At 43.3% G+C, this 17,077-nt stretch overlaps 1 protein-coding gene across 6 annotated transcripts in view; it reads left to right on the plus strand.

Annotated features, from left to right (window-relative positions):
* Positions 1–10,239: 10,239 nt before the first annotated feature.
* Positions 10,240–17,077, plus strand: part of rnf220a (ring finger protein 220a) — a gene marked incomplete at its 5' end in the record, with an annotated part of 145,471 nt that continues 138,633 nt past the window's right edge. For all 6 annotated transcript variants that reach the window (XM_080471079.1, XM_080471082.1, XM_080471080.1 and 3 more), the window contains one exon: positions 10,240–10,894. In XM_080471079.1, the coding sequence (XP_080327205.1) occupies positions 10,240–10,894 (655 nt within the window). The remainder of the gene's footprint in view (positions 10,895–17,077) is intronic.

Genomic DNA, 17,077 nt, shown 5'->3' on the forward strand with positions numbered 1-17,077 from the left:
AATCCTCGCGCCTGCTTAATTATCAGGAAACCTGTTAACTCTCACTTTTTATTGCGACGTGGGTAATCATTAAGTAGCTGGTAAGCAGCTTAGAAATCATATCCATCAGGTCAAGATGGTTTTATCCGAGGATAGAAAGCAGAAGTGATTATTTTATTGGGAGAGTAGCCATGGATTTATGTTGCGCGCCAAGTTTTATTTACCGTCATCTCTCCCGGTGAAGGGAGGAGAGTAATTAAGATTTTATTCAAGAAGCGGGTGTAACTTTGGTTTCAAGAGGTTTTTTTGCGCCTCTTTTCCCCTCTCCTTTCCCTTCATCCTTTGCTGCCTCAACACAATTGTAAATTCACATGCCTATTTATTCAGGCCTGTATAACTACGCCACCCAAAAGGGGTTATTTTATATTATCCGGGAATATTAATGCGTAATGACGCATACGTTGACACCTCGCCCCCCCCCCCCCCCCCCGTCCCCCCCTCCCATAACATGACACTGATAGTAAATTAACCACGAATCGCTCAGTCGCGACTAGTTTGATGACCCCCTTCGGTCTATTAAGTCCTATCAATATGCACTAATTCCTCATTCTTTATAAAAAGCAGAACTAACTCCTCCACTTCTTCCCCTTCTACCCTCCCTCTTTTTTTCTTCTTTTTTTTTTTTTAACATTTTTGTCACCCCCTCCCTTTCCCTTCTTCCGCGCGTCTTTAATTTCAAATTTTTTTTTCCCCCGTCGTGCTAATAAACATTACATACCAGAGCTTATTTGACATGCAGACGGTAATTGAAATAAACGCGTCGCCGGTAAATAACAAGTGTTTGAACACGCAGACACGAGAGCGGCGCCCCTCGGAGAGAAAGTGCGTCCTGCGCGGTCTGCATCCTAAAACTTTGTGTTATTGTTGTCTTCTTACCTCTGTTATAATCGCGGTAATTAAGTGCGGAGAGCCGGTTGCGATCATTTAATCGGTGGATATTGTAGGGCTGTCTCTCGCTTATCAAACGAAACCAAGCATTTTTCCCTCGCAGGAAATTGCAGCCTGCCCGCCATACACGCAGATTGTGTTTTCAGGGAAGGTTTGATTGATTTGCCTTTAATGGCCATTGTCTAAACTTGGATCAAAAGTTTTTAAATACTATATTCTATAGATATTACTTATTATATGTTGTGCAGTCTGCCCTATCTGTTTGTAATTTTAGTGTTCTCTAATGAGATGTGTGCCAAATCAAAATTATTGAATGTGAAGTTAATGTACATTTTAGTTGCTTAAACAACAGCGAATAATCATATTAAGACACAATATCCTGTAATATTTTAGATTTGCATCGCATATTAAAGTGATTAAAATTGGTGTTACTATACGTTTCAAACAAAGCTGATGGTTCTTGTGTAAACCTGCAGTTTACTCTCAGACAGAAAATAGTGTGCACAGATCCAATTATTCTTTTTATTGATGACAGGAAAGGGGAGTAGCTCATGTCCAGTCATTTTCTATTGGAAGGAAATCACTCCATGGAGGGGATGCAGCGCTGTGTTTAATGGTTTGATTGCATTGGAGAAGGCAGCCACTGGTAATGCCGTTATAGGGGGAAATATCACTTGGAGACGCTATTGGCAACAAGAGAAAGTCAAAGAATTAGCCTAATGGGGGAGGGGGGGGGGGAGGAGTTGTGTCGGATGTCAGATACTTTCTATCCTCCATATTGCTCTGTGTCTACTTCTCCCTGTGTCCGTCCTCCTTCACCACCACCTTTGATGCCCCCCATGCCCCACCCGCCACATCATATCTCTCTCTCTCAGGTTTCCCCCTATTCGTCAATTACACTGGGAGCCGGATCACAAGCTCCCCGCTTGGAAAATAAGCTAATATTCACCCACCACCCCTCTTGCACACCTCCCCAGAAGACACTGTTGGTGCATTTTCCTTCATCGATTGCAGACAGGCACTATTTGTGTAGCCTACTTATCATTTTTCCCCGTGCAGCCAGTAGGTCAGGAAACAAGACTGATACAGAGAGGCTGATCTGCCCAGCCACTGCACACTCATGCACGCACACACACGCACGCGCACGCGCACGCACACGCACACGCACGCACGCACGCACGCACGCACGCACACACACACACACACGCACACAAAATATTTCACGCATCTGCATGTCCACACATGAGCAGGTTGATATTCACTGTGCATGCCTTGCAGCTTTGAGATAACTTTGACTGTTGGTTGAGCATCTTTTCCCGAATCTCACCCGAACGCCGCTGCTCACTGTTTGTCCGTGACCTTTGACCTCAATGACAAGCATAGCACATCATTTCTCAGCAATCAATAAATAAGTTCCCCTATGTTTATATTATAATTATTGTCTTCACTGCAGAGTTTTTTTGTTTTTTTTTAACAGCAAAATATAGGAGAGAAAACAGTGTACCTGGCAACAGTTATTCCCTTGTTAAAGTGGAACTAATTGGCTTGCATGCAGCCCGGAGTACGAACCAGCCAGCAGCCGCCTGTCTGCCTGCCAGCCAGCTAGATTAGTGGCTGCTGTTGTACAACGCGGCACAGCAATAAAGACTCATAAGAAGACGGCTGGTGCCACACACACACACACACACACACACACACACACACACACACACACACACACACACACACACACACACACACACACACACACACACACGGAAGGATAGATGGCAAACTGTCACTTCTCGGTCGGCAAGTAGGTGCTCGTGTCATCTGTCAGGAATGGAGTTTTCTTCTTTTATGCGTGCTTGTCTTGTCTTGGATAAATGAGAATTTGCAAGTATTGAGACCTCAGGAGAAAGGGATAACCATGATAAATCAGAACATATTGTCATTTTTCTTTTTTAAGAATAGCCTTTTATGGTCTCCTCACAAGAACAGTCCGTGTATAAAACACAGAAAAGATTAATTGTAAAGAACTTGTGTGAACTGACAACATGAAGTGAAAAACTGTGATTCTGTGCGCTGTGCACCTGACTAAGCCCAACTTAACGTGATTTCAAGGAACTATAAAAAGTTCTGAGATTTGGTTTAACAAGGGTCCCGAAATACACTTTGAGGATAGTAGTGTACGAGCAGTGGAATGGTGTGCTTTTCCCATTCAGCCTTGCTGGGTAGCAGGAATTAGCTGGCCCTTGTTGAACCGGGCCTCACTCGAGCTGCCCTGAATAGAAATCCCTGCCACAGGTCAGAGCTGACTTCCAGAATGATTTTTGTCTAGCAGCCATGACCCGGTCGCAGAAATCACAGCCTCATTTGAGAAGTAAATCTTTCTGCTCTTTGCAGGAGTGTTTAATAAATGTCACAGAAGTAATCCTGCTGAAAAAAAAAAGACTTACCCTTTTTTTATTTTATGTTTTTAAACAGTTGGAAAATAACATAGAATAGTTAAGTAACATTTAGTATTTAATATATCTGTTGTCTGTGAACTGCTGCATTGCAAGCTTGTCCAATCTTTATTAGTTTGGAGGCTGAATATTGTGTCATTATCCACCAGGATGCACAAGTCGGCCCATTATTAAATCTTACAGTAATATTTTTCACTGTCGATGCATACATCTCCGCTGAACTGCAGCAGCTGTTGACTGCAGCAAATAACCAGGTTACAGATTTCATATCGGAGAAGATGACAAAGAGAGATTTTTTTTATTTTTTTTTTTAAAGGGAGATTAGATATTTGAAAGACACCTGGAAACAAAACTAGACTTTTGCAGCTGAAAGCAAAGACAAGGACAAATAATATGGGGGAGAAAGAGAGAGGGGAGATAAATGGGTGTGATTCTTATTCACAAGGACATTTGAGCTTTGCCTCCCGGCCAGACATGAATGAGTAGATTTCAATAGTATCGACTGTTGCTTTGGACATCAGCAAATGCACACGCACGCACGCACGCACGCACGCACGCACGCACGCACGCACGCACGCACGCACGCACGCACAAACGCACACACGCACACACACACACACACACACACACACACACACACACACACACACACACACACACACACACACACACACGTACTCAGACATTAGCACAAACACTGCAGTCTGTCTGGAATACAGAATGGACCTGCTGCAGGTCAGCTCCTGCTTTTTATGCTAAAAAGCACCGAAACAAAATCACTGTATTTACAGATCCACGGTTTGCTTAGTGTTTCCATTTTTACTTGTGTCATGGCGGCAAATATTTTATATCTTGACAGCATGGTTTTAAATGGCAGCGTTTACTTTGTCATTTGGCCTGTGAAGCAGGCCTTCAGCCTGGGTTTCTCTGTAGCTGTTGCAAAAAGTTGCATTTCTGAAGTCATTTTAAAGCATAATTTGCCACTATTTGTGAGATTTGGAATAATGTGCACACGGCGCTCTGTGAACTGTTGCAGAATCTATGAAAAAGTGTGATGTGTTTACTTTTGCTGGGCATGTAAGACTAACTTGTGTTATGAACTTTGAAATAAGTTTTACTAAGGTTTAAAAAAAATACATATTTCAGACTGCTTTTCTTTTTTACGGACAACAGGACACGTACTGTGTTGCTGATGTCGGAGGTTGAATGTTTCCTGCAAAATGTTTAATTCAGTGGTTCTAATGTTCATTGCTTTAATTACCCTAAAATAAGATGTACTAGAGTTCTTAGGTTCAGTTGAAGAACAAGGGAGAGCTGTGGATGGCAAACGTTGATGATGGACTTCAGAAACCATAGATTTTAACTGGAGTTTCATGGCTTTTGGACATGAACATTTTGTTCTCAAGAGAGTTGTGCCTTTTCTTTTTTTCACCCACTCAAAAATCCCTTCGATTGTTCAGGCTTTAATACAAGTATATTCATTTTGAGGAGCTCGTTTTTGCTGCCACTTATAGACTTCAAGGAAAACATCGTTTAAATATACAGCATGGTAATTGTCAGATTTTTGTAACTTCAAATTTTCTATACATACTCAATCTGGCATGTGCGAGCGAGTGTGTGTCTGTTTGTGTTCACCGAAGAGATGAGATGAATGACACAGGCTGGCCTGTCTTGTAATAAAATGTAAGAGTGGCACTTTCACGCTTGTCAACAACCTCTAAATATATCCATGGATCAGGAAGTGTGAACGCATACACACACACACTCACACACATTTAGACAGGCCTGCGGTTTTCACTGCTTTTCTCTCCGTCTCCATTAGGAAAAAAAAAAAGAGAAAAGAAGAAACTTCAGCAGCTTTGCTTCCCGACAGTTTCGCAGACACACACAAATGCGCGCATGCACACGCAAGTCACAGTCGACAAGTCATTTTTATAACAAAAATTGGATTCCTCTTCGTTCCTCTCCAAAACTCCGCAGACACACTGGAAAACTTGATGTGACAAGTTTCATTGCGGTGTTGGAACAAGCGAAGAGCGCCAGTTACACACAAAGCAGCCATGCAAGAAAAATGTTTATTCCTAACAGTCAACAAAAAGCAGGGCTCCGATAACATACGTGCTCCGTGTCACTGGTGTAGTTGCTTGGATCTCGTTCTCCCTCGTGACAATCCTAAAACACCTTCTCCTTTCTTTTCTTATCAAACTTTTTTTTTCTGTATCTTGCATAGAAAACGATGTTTTTCAAAATTAATAATTGGAGGCCCATTAAAACGATTAGTTAACACAGGCTACTATCAACATATTTGTTAACCTGGAAGTGCTGTGAGTAATCTAACAAAGAAAGAAAATTGCATGATTATTAAAAAGGAAAAAAGCTTATTAATGACAACAGTTCTCAATTATTTCCCATGGATGCTGCGACTGCTCCTCCACCACCTCTGAAACTCATATTTTTCTGAGTGAAAGAATGATGTTAAATCACATTGTTGTTGACACCGCAATTTTGCCGACCGGTACAACATTGTCACTTAAAGTGCAGATTCGACGTGAAGAGCCCTTCTCGCTGTTTGTATTTAATATCGTGCTGACAGCTGTATCATTCTTGCACACTGTAATCAAATTATGACAGCGTGGTAAATGTTCCCCTGTGACATTTTCTATTATAAAATGCATATACCCGGTGTCAGACAATGTGTGGTTGGTATCCCTCGGTGGCAAATGGGATTGTAAATGGCACCGACTGACATGCATGTTTGCGCTACATGTAATTGCACTTGTATATTGATGATATCCATAGGTGTGTGTCATCTGGCATTATGATGGCTGTTTTAGAGACAAGGTGGAAAAACATCACTGAGAATGAGTGGCTTTCTGACACTTTCACGACAATTTGCACCCATATGAATAGCATGTTTAGCATAGGAAAGCACTGATAAAAAGGAAAGGCACATGTCTTGTGTCCCTCCGGTGTCGATTTCTCGAGGCCCAAAAAGCACACATGGATGTCTAAATCTGTGTGTGTGTGCATACGCACACAGAGCCACCAGGCCAGAAGGCAGCCAGCTTGTGTCAGGCACCCTGGGAGATGAGATTTGTACCCTTTGCTCCAATATCACTCTTTCTTCTCTCACTTCTGTGTCACCTCCCGCTTTCTACATTCTATCATCCTTTTCTCCTATTTGCTCCTGATATCTGCTTCTTTGACTTCATTTGTTTCACCCCTGTCTTCTTCTCATGTTTTTCTTGTCTCATACTTTATTCCAAAGCCCCTTCTATTTCCTTCTGTCTTTAACTTTATTCCAAAGCTCCAATTTCACCCTTTTGTCTTTTCCTGTTCCTTCCTCGACTAATCCTCGTCTTATTTGTCTCCTCTCTTCTTTGCTCATCTTCTCCTTTTCTTCCTCCTCTTCTGCTGCAGCCTGTGAGGAAATATCCAGTGTCCTCTTATTGGATTGGCTGCTTCATGTTGGCGGCCCCTCAGCCTGCTGGGTAATGATAATAAAATTGAAATATCCCAGTACTTATCAGTGTATTACCTTGCTATCAACACCTCAGACACCCTCCGACTGGAGGTTACAGAGGAGAAAGCATGATCTTATATACATTGCGGACTGAGGGGATGCCAGCCGAGGAAGTGAGAAACAAAGGGACAGGCAGAGAAGAAGAGACAGTAAACTGATAGACAGAAAAAGAGATGAAAGAAAGATAGGAGTTCAAGTTGTCATTTCCGTGGTGAGTTTTGATAGATAGGATCGTGGAGGTGAAAAGGCGGAGCTGGACTTGGTAGACAGGCATGTAATGTGACTCTGTGGCATCTGTCCAGGCCTGAGGTGTGTTATCGTAAGCTCTTCTCAACACTCCGCACAAGTCTACTGTACATTTGCGGTAATGTAAAACATCTCACATCCCTTCATCTCTCACCGTGTCTGGGCCTTCTCCTCTCGTCTTTCTCTTGGCAGTTGTTGTTGTGTGTGTGTGTGTGTGTGTGTGTGTGTGTGTGTGTGTGTGTGTGTGTGTGTGTGTGTGTGTGTGTGTGTGTGTGTGTGTGTGTGTGTGTATGTGGGAGGTAGAGGAGCGTGCCAAAGCCAAGATCAGGTTTGGAAATTGATTTGAATGAGTGTTGTGGACAGCTGATAGCTATAAAAGATTTTCTCCTTTCATTTCCCAGGGAGTTTCTCCTTTGATGTTGGCTGGTAGTCAACGCAGCTTTGAAGCTCGACTGTAGCAGGCCGTGCTGCTACATGATACTGTGTGAGTTTGTATTTGTTGTGTGTTTATGTATGCATGCACATGACTTGATGTTTGACCTTTTCAAGTCTCCTTCGTGGGTGCATTCTGATTGCAGTGCTGATTGTAATAATATCACTAACAGTATGGCTTTTTCATAATACCTGGTACACATGGTGTAGACTTTTCTCTGATTCAATTACAGAACATTTCTGACAATAATCTAATTGAATTTCCACTGATTATATTTTTTTATCATTTATGTATGACAAGTACATCTTTACCTCCTTTAAATGTTACTGTATTGAACATTTTGGGCCTTTAAGAAGTCAGCCTCCTTCAAATTGCCCCTTGGGGATAGAAATCTCTGAAATGTTATTTTGTCATTTCATTGGCTGCCTTTCTGTGATCCCTCGACCGACCAATCGCACGTTACTATCTAATCCCCAGGAGGGAAGATTGTAGTCTGCTGCCACGGATGCCGAAGGGTCGTGGGGTCAAGTACGGCTAATTTATTCACTCAGTCAGATTTCCTCTGGCTCGTGGACGGCAGATGGAGAGGTCTGATATGATATCACCCATCTGAATCACCCAAGGGAGCAGGCAAGAGATGTGAAATGGAGGGAGAGATGGAGGGATGAGAAAAGATTGACAGGGAAGATGTAGAAAGAAAAATAGGGCAGATAGTAAAAATTGGGAAATTAAAAAGTGGTTAGATAGAGAGATAGAAGTTGGGGCAGCAACGCCTGCAAGAGTGTGGGGCGTGTTCGCCCCACCGAGTCGGGTGTTGAGCTGAACATTGAGCCACACAGGCTCTTATCAGATGTGTGTGTGTGTGTGTGTGTGTGTGTGTGTGTGTGTGTGTGTGTGTGTGTGTGTGTGTGTGTGTGTGTGTGTGTGTGTGTGTGTGTGTGTGTGTGTGTGTGTGTGTGTGTGTGTGTGTGTGTGTGTGTGTGTGTGTGTGTGTGTGTCCTTATCTTAAGACAAGTGGTTCTGGTCCAATAATATCCTGGGAGATGGTAAGAATAAGCGGCTTAGACTGAGATCTGAGATGGAGGAGGGAGGGAGGGAGGGAGGATAGATAGTGCTTGGGAGATGAGAAGAGAAGATGAGGATAGAGAGAAGAAGAGGAGGAGATGGACAGATTAGGAGGATGGAGGACAAGGAGGGGACATTTGGAGAGAGATGAGACGTATAGGGCTGTGGAGATCGGAGTGGAAAGCCGTGATGTGGAAATGGTTTGGGTACTTTTTTTTTTTTCCAAGTCTGAGGAAAAGAGGATGGGGAAAAAGAGAGAAGTTTGGGGTTTGAAATACTCCTTGGCTTTTTGTCAAAGGCCAGGGATTTACAGGATTTGATCAACAGTGTCAACTTGAGGGCACTTTCTTCCAAGAGGTTTTGAATGTGTGGCTTCAACAACAGTGTCTGCCTAAGAACACTCTGTCCCCAAAGACTTTGACTTCAAGCCCGGGCTTCAGCGGCTTCTTTATTAAAATTTTTCCACTCGGCTCCTCTCCTTTCCACTACAAACAGATTGAGGGCAAGACATCGATCATCGTCTGTTGAAAGAAAGCAGAGTGTCTCCTGTCCCTGAGTACCTGTCATTAGGAAACGATGAAGAGGTTTAAAAGAAATGTGATAGGCTGTGCAAAGGGATTTCAGTGATTTGGACGGTTTGAATAAAGAAAAAAATAACGATTGTTTTGTTTTTTTAAACTGTCTAAAATTTGAAAAAACGACAGGAATTTCTACTTGTGGAACTTGGAGCCCTTGGCACAACGATCATTAAACAACACTGTATAACACATGAAAAAAGCAGGTCTTGCCTATCAAACACTGGGCATCAAGTGCTGAACACTTTTACTTTGTAAACACCCAGATGTGTGTTGTTCTTTTTTTTGCCCGTGAGGCATTTTCTCTGGCTGCACTATCATTCTTGAACATTCCAACAATGACCGGAACTTAAAGTGTGCACGGAAAAATAGAGTGACATTTAAATCGAAAGAGAACCCCTTATGAGGACATCACAGTTAAGTTGTGTGTCTTGATGTTCACGATAGACTATTCTAGCTCTGACAATGAGGAGGAATCTAATGTTTGTGTTTTGTGTGTCCTCAGCTTGGTGACCACATGAAGATGACTGTCCAGCCTTGAAGACCTACAGATGTCCACCTTCCCCAGACCGTTCTGCTTGGCCAATACATCTGGCATTCACACATGAGGGAGGCATCTTACGCAGGAGGGCGTTTTTCACCTCAACCATATATTGTCTTTATCATCAGCACCAACTTGGACCAATCTGTTTGTCTGAATGACTGAAAGTACCCAACAGCCCTTTCCTGACATGGAAGGATCAAGACTGAAATGAGATCCTGAAGAGACATGAACTGAATTCTTTTGAACTTAAACATTGTTCTGCTCTTTTATTTCTTCAGAAACATTTGACTAACTAAAGAGACACTTCTGAACGCCTTTTCTTAAAAAAACCCCAACCCAAGCTGAATTCTTTAAGCGTCGCCCAGATTTCTTCATTTCCTTAGACCCTTTTCAAGGGTCTTGGGTGCTGTGTTCAGTATTCTTTGGAGTACCATCACCTCCCGTTTGAATACTGATAGCCTTTTTTTGTCCATCTAAACATGGACCTCCACAGGGCAGCATTCAAGATGGAGAGTTCCTCCTACCTGCCTAATCCCTTGGCCTCCCCAGCCCTAATGGTGCTGGCTTCCACCGCTGAAGCTTCTCGGGATGCCTCAATTCCCTGCCAGCAGCCACGCCCTTTTGGCGTCCCAGTTTCAGTCGAGAAAGATGTCCACTTGCCATTTAACAACGGTTCCTACACTTTTGCATCAATGTACCATCGTCAAGGTGGAGTCCCACCAGGGTTCCCTAACCGGGACTTTCCTCCATCCCTCCTCCACCTTCATCATCAGTTTGCCCCTCCCAACCTGGACTGTTCGCCCATCAGCATGCTGAATCACAGCGGTGTTGGTGCCTTCAGACCTTTTGCGTCTCCTCCAGAAGACCGTGATGGAGTGCCGGGCGGGTATCAGTCCGCCTTCACGCCGGCCAAGCGTCTCAAAGGTTGCCTGGATGCAGAGGCCTCACCCCACCTGCGGTACTCTGACGCAGAGGGAAAAGAATATGACTTTGGCGGTGCCCAGATCCCACCAGGGGGCTCGCCCAGCAGCGCCTTGAAAGCGGTTGAGGACAGTGGAAAAAAGATCTTCGCGGTGTCTGGCCTCCTGTCTGATCGAGAGACTTCCTCCAGCCCTGAGGACCGCATTGAGCGCTGTGAGTACTAAATCATATGTCTTCCACACTTGCACTTGGTGAACATGGAATCAGACTGTAGTGTGCATAAGATTGTAGTGTGCATAAGATTGTAGTGTGCATAAAACATGTTGACAAATCATAGCAAACACATGCTGTATTTTACCAGTTTCATGCATATGAAAAAGATGGGATTAGTGTTACAATCTACACACATCAAATCAACCTTTCTAATTACCTATAGATAATTTTGAAGACATGAATTAGGCGGTAATGTTCACCACTCAAAAAACAAAGTTATTATATAACTTTTGAAGGAACGGTGCCTTCTTTCTAGAAGACAGTCCAGAAGTCCATGACAAATGACAGTGGGTGTTGTCGTGGATGTTATGGTGAAGCAACACCATAAAATCGCTTTATGCTGTCTATTCATATGATACATTTGGTTTTAAAGTGTAGAAAAAATAAGGATTACATTCTGTGTTGCGTTTTTGTCAAGATGCAGTGCTATTTTTTATAGAAGTTTGTTCCAGGGGCCAAACGTCCCCCCACATGTTCAGGTTTTGAATAGATGAAATAAATAACACAGTGTGCACACTTTACCAGAAATAATGTCATTATGCATTCAGCCGTGGAGAGTTGGCTATACTAATGAGTAGTTTTGAAACTTGAAAATGTACCTGAAAATACATATACATATATTGTAGTTTTGTAACAAAATTTGAGTTTTCTTTGCTTGGGAATTGTGTGTGCCAATGATGTAACACACCACATTTTAGGGTTATTCTGCAAGCAGTAGTAATTAAACTTGCAGACAAGACACACTAACACACACTCAACCAAGTGGAATTCTGGCTCTTAAATTAAAAACAAAAACAAAAAAACAAAGTGCAACTTGCTGCAATTTGTGAAAGAATGCAAATGTTCACACACCAGCATCACACACGCCAGTAAACAATCCCATCTATGTTTTCTTGTCATCATCTCTCCTGGCTCTGCCTATCCTTGTTTCACAAGCCCACAAGCTCCGCTGGTCACATTAGCATTCACCAGTGGAAGGATGCCATTTGGCCCCCACGCACTGGGAATCTGATTAGTGTGTGAGCGTGTGTATGTGTGTGAGTGAGAGTGTGAGTGACTGGTTCAGAGACCGACCATGCTCTTTGCCATCAGCATTCATCATAGCTTTGTGCTAACACCCTTGTTGCCAAAAGATTTACCCACATACCCCAAAAAGCTTGGAATCTGTGTGTGTGTGTGTGTGTGTGTGTGTGTGTGTGTGTGTGTGTGTGTGTGTGTGTGTGTGTGTGTGTGTGTGCGTGTGTGTGTGTGTGTGTGTGTGTGTGTGTGTGTGTGTGTGTGTGTGTGTGTGTGTGTGTGTGTGTGTGTGTGTGTGTGTTTTCAAAGCAAAGTGTAAGAGGGTTATGGGAGCTCCATGCCCAAGTATACAAGCATGCAAAACACTCTTCCAAACACACAGACAGCTTACAGCGAAAACACCAACATCTCCTACACATGTCAACAAGCCGCATCGGATCTTAGCGACAAATTAGGAGATGGGTAGACATTGAGACAAGCTGATAATATATAATTTAGGAAGCCTTTCTTTATGACACGGTTTCTCTGCTTTCTGACTTTATTTGACTCTTTCTCTGCTCCTCCTCCTCCTCCTCCTCCATCTTTGGGCTTGTGTTTGAGGGATGTATCCTTGATGGAACACATGAGAGACAGAGGCGACGACCTGAGACTGATCCGATAAAAAGACCACCGCAGGAGAGACAGAGAGGGTGCAAAAGAGAGGGATGAAGGAAGAAATGGAGAGGAGGAAATTGGGAAAATGACACCAAGTGGTTGGCTGACAAGGGAATAAGAAGGAGAAAGATATCATGAAGAACACGATGTGAGAGAGAGATGGGAGCAAAGAGAGTGAACAAAGCGAAACACAACTATTCTGCATCATCTGAGACTCATTAATCTCCAGAGTTGTCTTCGAATCAAAAAGTGTGTCGTGTAGGAATGTAACTTAGTGTTTTCGTGGCACCAATAAGGTACAGCTACAAGCATTGTGCCTTGCTCATGAGGACCGTGTTCACTGAATGCCAAGTATCTCACTCCGGATTCCTGAGCTCTAAGTCTGGGGCCAGGAATAGAATAGAAGATGGGTACAGGGCTTCTGTGCTGTCTTTTGGAACGGCTGAATCTGTATCTAATCAGGTTAAATCTTGGCACAAGTAGCCTCCACCTCTACCATAGGCTTCTAATGCAATTGGATGTGCAGAGGCACTGCTTACAGCAAAGAATTATGGGTTCTCCTTCACTGGTTTTGGCTATCCAGGAGAGGCGTAAAGAACAAACAACACTTTGGTTCAATCCCAGGAGGACAGTGCCCGGGCTGCTTCACACACACACATTAGCTAACTAGCAGCCTTTCTGCTGCTTCACACATACAACAGCTTTTTTTTTTTAAGCTATTTATAGTTTTTTACTGATAACAAAGACTCATCATAAATTGCTGGGGGGGGGGGGGGACTCATTTACAGGAATAAATGCATCATTATCGACTTCATTTGAAGACTTTCAGTTTTCCTTCAAATGATCTTAAAACTCGTATAAACTCGATATGGTGAAATAAACAGTGTGTCTGAGCTCACAAAGGTGCATCAGATGCTGCAGTGACTTTGTAGATTTCAGTGAACTTTGAATCCTTTAGCGCGACTATTCCTGCCTTCCATCCACACTGATACACACTTTCCTTCATGGAAATCGATAGAACACTGATGCTAAGATACAACCTCAGTGACACCGGGCCCTTTGGTAATGTAAAATCATTTAGGCCACTTCAAAGCTGAGAAAAACGCCCATTGTTGTTTTGCATTGACCATCTTTACTACAGATGGCTCGTTTGGTGGCTACGACTCGAAAACCAATGTGTTTTTTATTCTCATGTAATTACTATGTTGCTTTTGAGCATCATATGAAAAGAGAATGATTCAGGAGTTCATCTGCCTATAGGATTTCTCAGAAAAGACACCTGATTCTTGCTCTTCATCTCCATATGTATTTTGGTAGATTTTAAGACCTCACCACTTATGTTCTAGCATTATGCGGCTGGAGATAGCCAAACAAAACTACTATATAATATTGAAAAAAAGCGTCCCCAAAATACCAATTATAACAATCCCACTATAATCCACTTACCTGCCATGAAAGTTAATCCCAAAGTTGATCCTTACTTCTTTATCTCCGTTCCTAAAACAAAGTGTGAAACAATTCAAAATCACTACAACCTTCCAACTTACTTGCATAGAATTCTGCTAAGTTCGCCTCCTGCCACTCCAGACAACAGTGGCCCACACCGCGCTAAGCCCTCCTAAATCCCCCCTCCACACCCGGAGGCACGTCGGCTGTTAACTAAACCCGCTAACCTGCCAGTCGCTAAACCTGTGCATAAAGGCCCCATCATGCCTTAAGAGGACTACACATGTCATATTATTATAAAAGCTATTACCATTTACTGCATTCACACTGTGGGGTTTTAGCACGGAAGGGGAGGAATTTAAAGTGGAGGAAGGTTTTGTGAGCATAAAAAGTAAGTGAAGGAGACAATGGAATTATAAGATGTGTGATTGGAATTAATGCCAGTGTTGACAAACGAAACAATCCATCCGTGCAGTGCATTTATTTGTTTGCGGAGGGGATTTGATGATTTTACGTGACATGTCAGTGTGGGGGTCTGCGCCTCAGCATGTTCCAGCATCAATGTTTTTTCTCCTGCTCTTTGGCCCTCGTGTTTCTTCCTCTCTTCTTTTCCCTCCTTCTCGGCTTCTCATTCCTCTTTCGCGTGCTCCCTCCATCTCGTGTGCGCGCGCCTCCCCTGTGCGAGTGTGTGACAGCTGTAGTCTGTTTGTTTACATTCTCCCTGCTCTCCACATTTACAAGGCTGAGAGATTTACACTGAACCTGACCCTAAATGCCTAACCCAGCTTCCTCGTCTTTCTCCTCCTTTCTTCCTTGTTTTCATTTTTCAATTCACGTCTTTTCCGCAAACAGTTCAGAAAAGGGGGCGAGAATGTCATTTGAAAGACAAATGTACAATTGGAAAAAGAAAGAAACAGGAATGCTTGGCAGAGAAAGAAAGAAAGCGAATTCTTTGGAGGGGAAGGGACGTCTGAGGGAGGAAAGGGGAGGATAAGATAAAAGAAAAGGATCAGAAAGCATCAGAAAAAAATGGCTTGTGGGGAAGGAAGGAAGGTTTGGAGCAAAACGGGAGTAAGGCGAGATGTTGAGCTGAAATGCAGATCCCATCTGCCCGACTGAAATAAAAGCAGTGGAATTCTTAGGAAAGTTCACCACGGAGGGGTCGTGATAATATCCACGATAACGGATCATGCTAAATCTAGATTTCACTCATAAATCCAGACAGTACACCTCGAACTGCGCATGACTGTTTTACATCTCAAGAACAGGCCGAGAATGCCTGATACTCACAACAACGTTTAACAGTTTTAATGTTAAACCGAGTGCATCTCACGCGCAGCTGTTAAAACACGCAGCAAGAGGCCTTCTCGTCATCCTGATCCTCTCCTTTCTTCTGTTCCTATTTGGTGTTGCCTTCATTTTTTGTTTATATTCATTCCCCTCCCCTTCTTCTACAGAGCAAATGTCATGTGTGTTGTTTCTTTCCCAAGCCAAGTAGGAGAAACAGTGCTGCTGAAAAAGTCACTGCAAAGTTAAATAAACTGAGGAAGCAAGAGAATGAGAGTTCTCATAAAGGGAAGATGGATGATGGTGATACTATTGTTGATTTTACCTTTTTTTTTTTTTTATGTCCATCTTCAGCAAAGAACGATCATTGCTTTGGGATTTCTACACTTCCCTCTTGTCAACAAACTGTATCTTTGGCTCGTCCATCCTTGTGTTTTCCATATTTATTTTTGTTAATTTGGCAGAATTGTTACTCTTTTGAATACTTATTTCATCCTGCAAGTGGCAAGTAAGGAGTTAAAAAAAATACGGCCAAGGAGACAGAAACGCTCATCCCTCTCCTTGTCCACAAAAATCTGTCCTCCTCCACCCTCGCCCTCCCTCCATCTCTGCCTGTCACGGTCTAGTGGCAGGGTTAAGTTAAGTAAGAGTGTTCTAATAATTACGACTGGGACTCGCCTGCCTGCTCGCCCGCGTGTGTGTGTGTCTTCCTGTCAGTGCTTAGCCAGATGTTAAAAGGCTTGTCCCTCTCATGTTGCCTCCCTGTCAGTCTCCACTCCCTGCCACACACACGCAGACACACACACACACACACACACACACACACACACACACACACACACACACACACACACACACACACACACACACACACACACACACACACACACACACACACACACACACACGCACCGAGGACTGTCCTACTTGTGGTGGCTTTGTTTACCCCCAAGTGAGTGCCCTTCTGCCCTTCTGGCAGCTCCCCCAGGGTGAGGAGTGTGTGTGTCCCTGTCAATACCAGCCTTCACACATCTGATCCATATCTGGTTCACGTATTGAACCGAGGCAACTTTTAGTGTGTATGTATCGAATTGTGCTTGGTATTTCTGCAACATTAAAATCCTCTTTTACATGGAAGAATCGCATCAAATATGTGGTGTAAAAAAAATCTAATTTGATCCCTCTGTAAGCAACATCCCCACCCCCCTTTCTCTCTCACTGGGTGGTAACTGGAAGGAAGGAGCAATTGTGTCTATGTGCGCGTGAGCGTGCGCGCTCTTGCACTTGTGTGTGTTTCACTTGGTGTGAGTCTCCGTGGTCATTGTTGCGACACTGTGCAGATCAAGGATTAGTCGCTTCCTGTCGAGCCTTTTGTCGGCCCAGCCACTCCATTTGGACATAGATCAATGTGTGCATATATTTGTGTGCGCACATGTGTGCTTGTGCCTATGCGTTCATGTGTGCGGGTGTGCATGCGGAGGAGCAGGTCACACAGATGAGCCACTGGAGCTGCTGCAAGGCACTTGAAGGGGACAGGACGAGATGATAGAATCCCTCCCTGTTGTAACGCCTCACTGAATATTCCTCAGCTTTCAGAAGTGATTCCATTTCTTACTAGATTGCTGTTTTTTTGTTTTTTTTTTAATGTATGAACACATAACTACCTGATGGTCCACTCTGTTCTGACAAATTGCTTAAAAAGTTATTTGCAATATTTTG

This window comes from Lipophrys pholis (genome assembly GCF_963383615.2).
Source record: "Lipophrys pholis genome assembly, chromosome: 1".
Taxonomy (NCBI): domain Eukaryota; kingdom Metazoa; phylum Chordata; class Actinopteri; order Blenniiformes; family Blenniidae; genus Lipophrys; species Lipophrys pholis.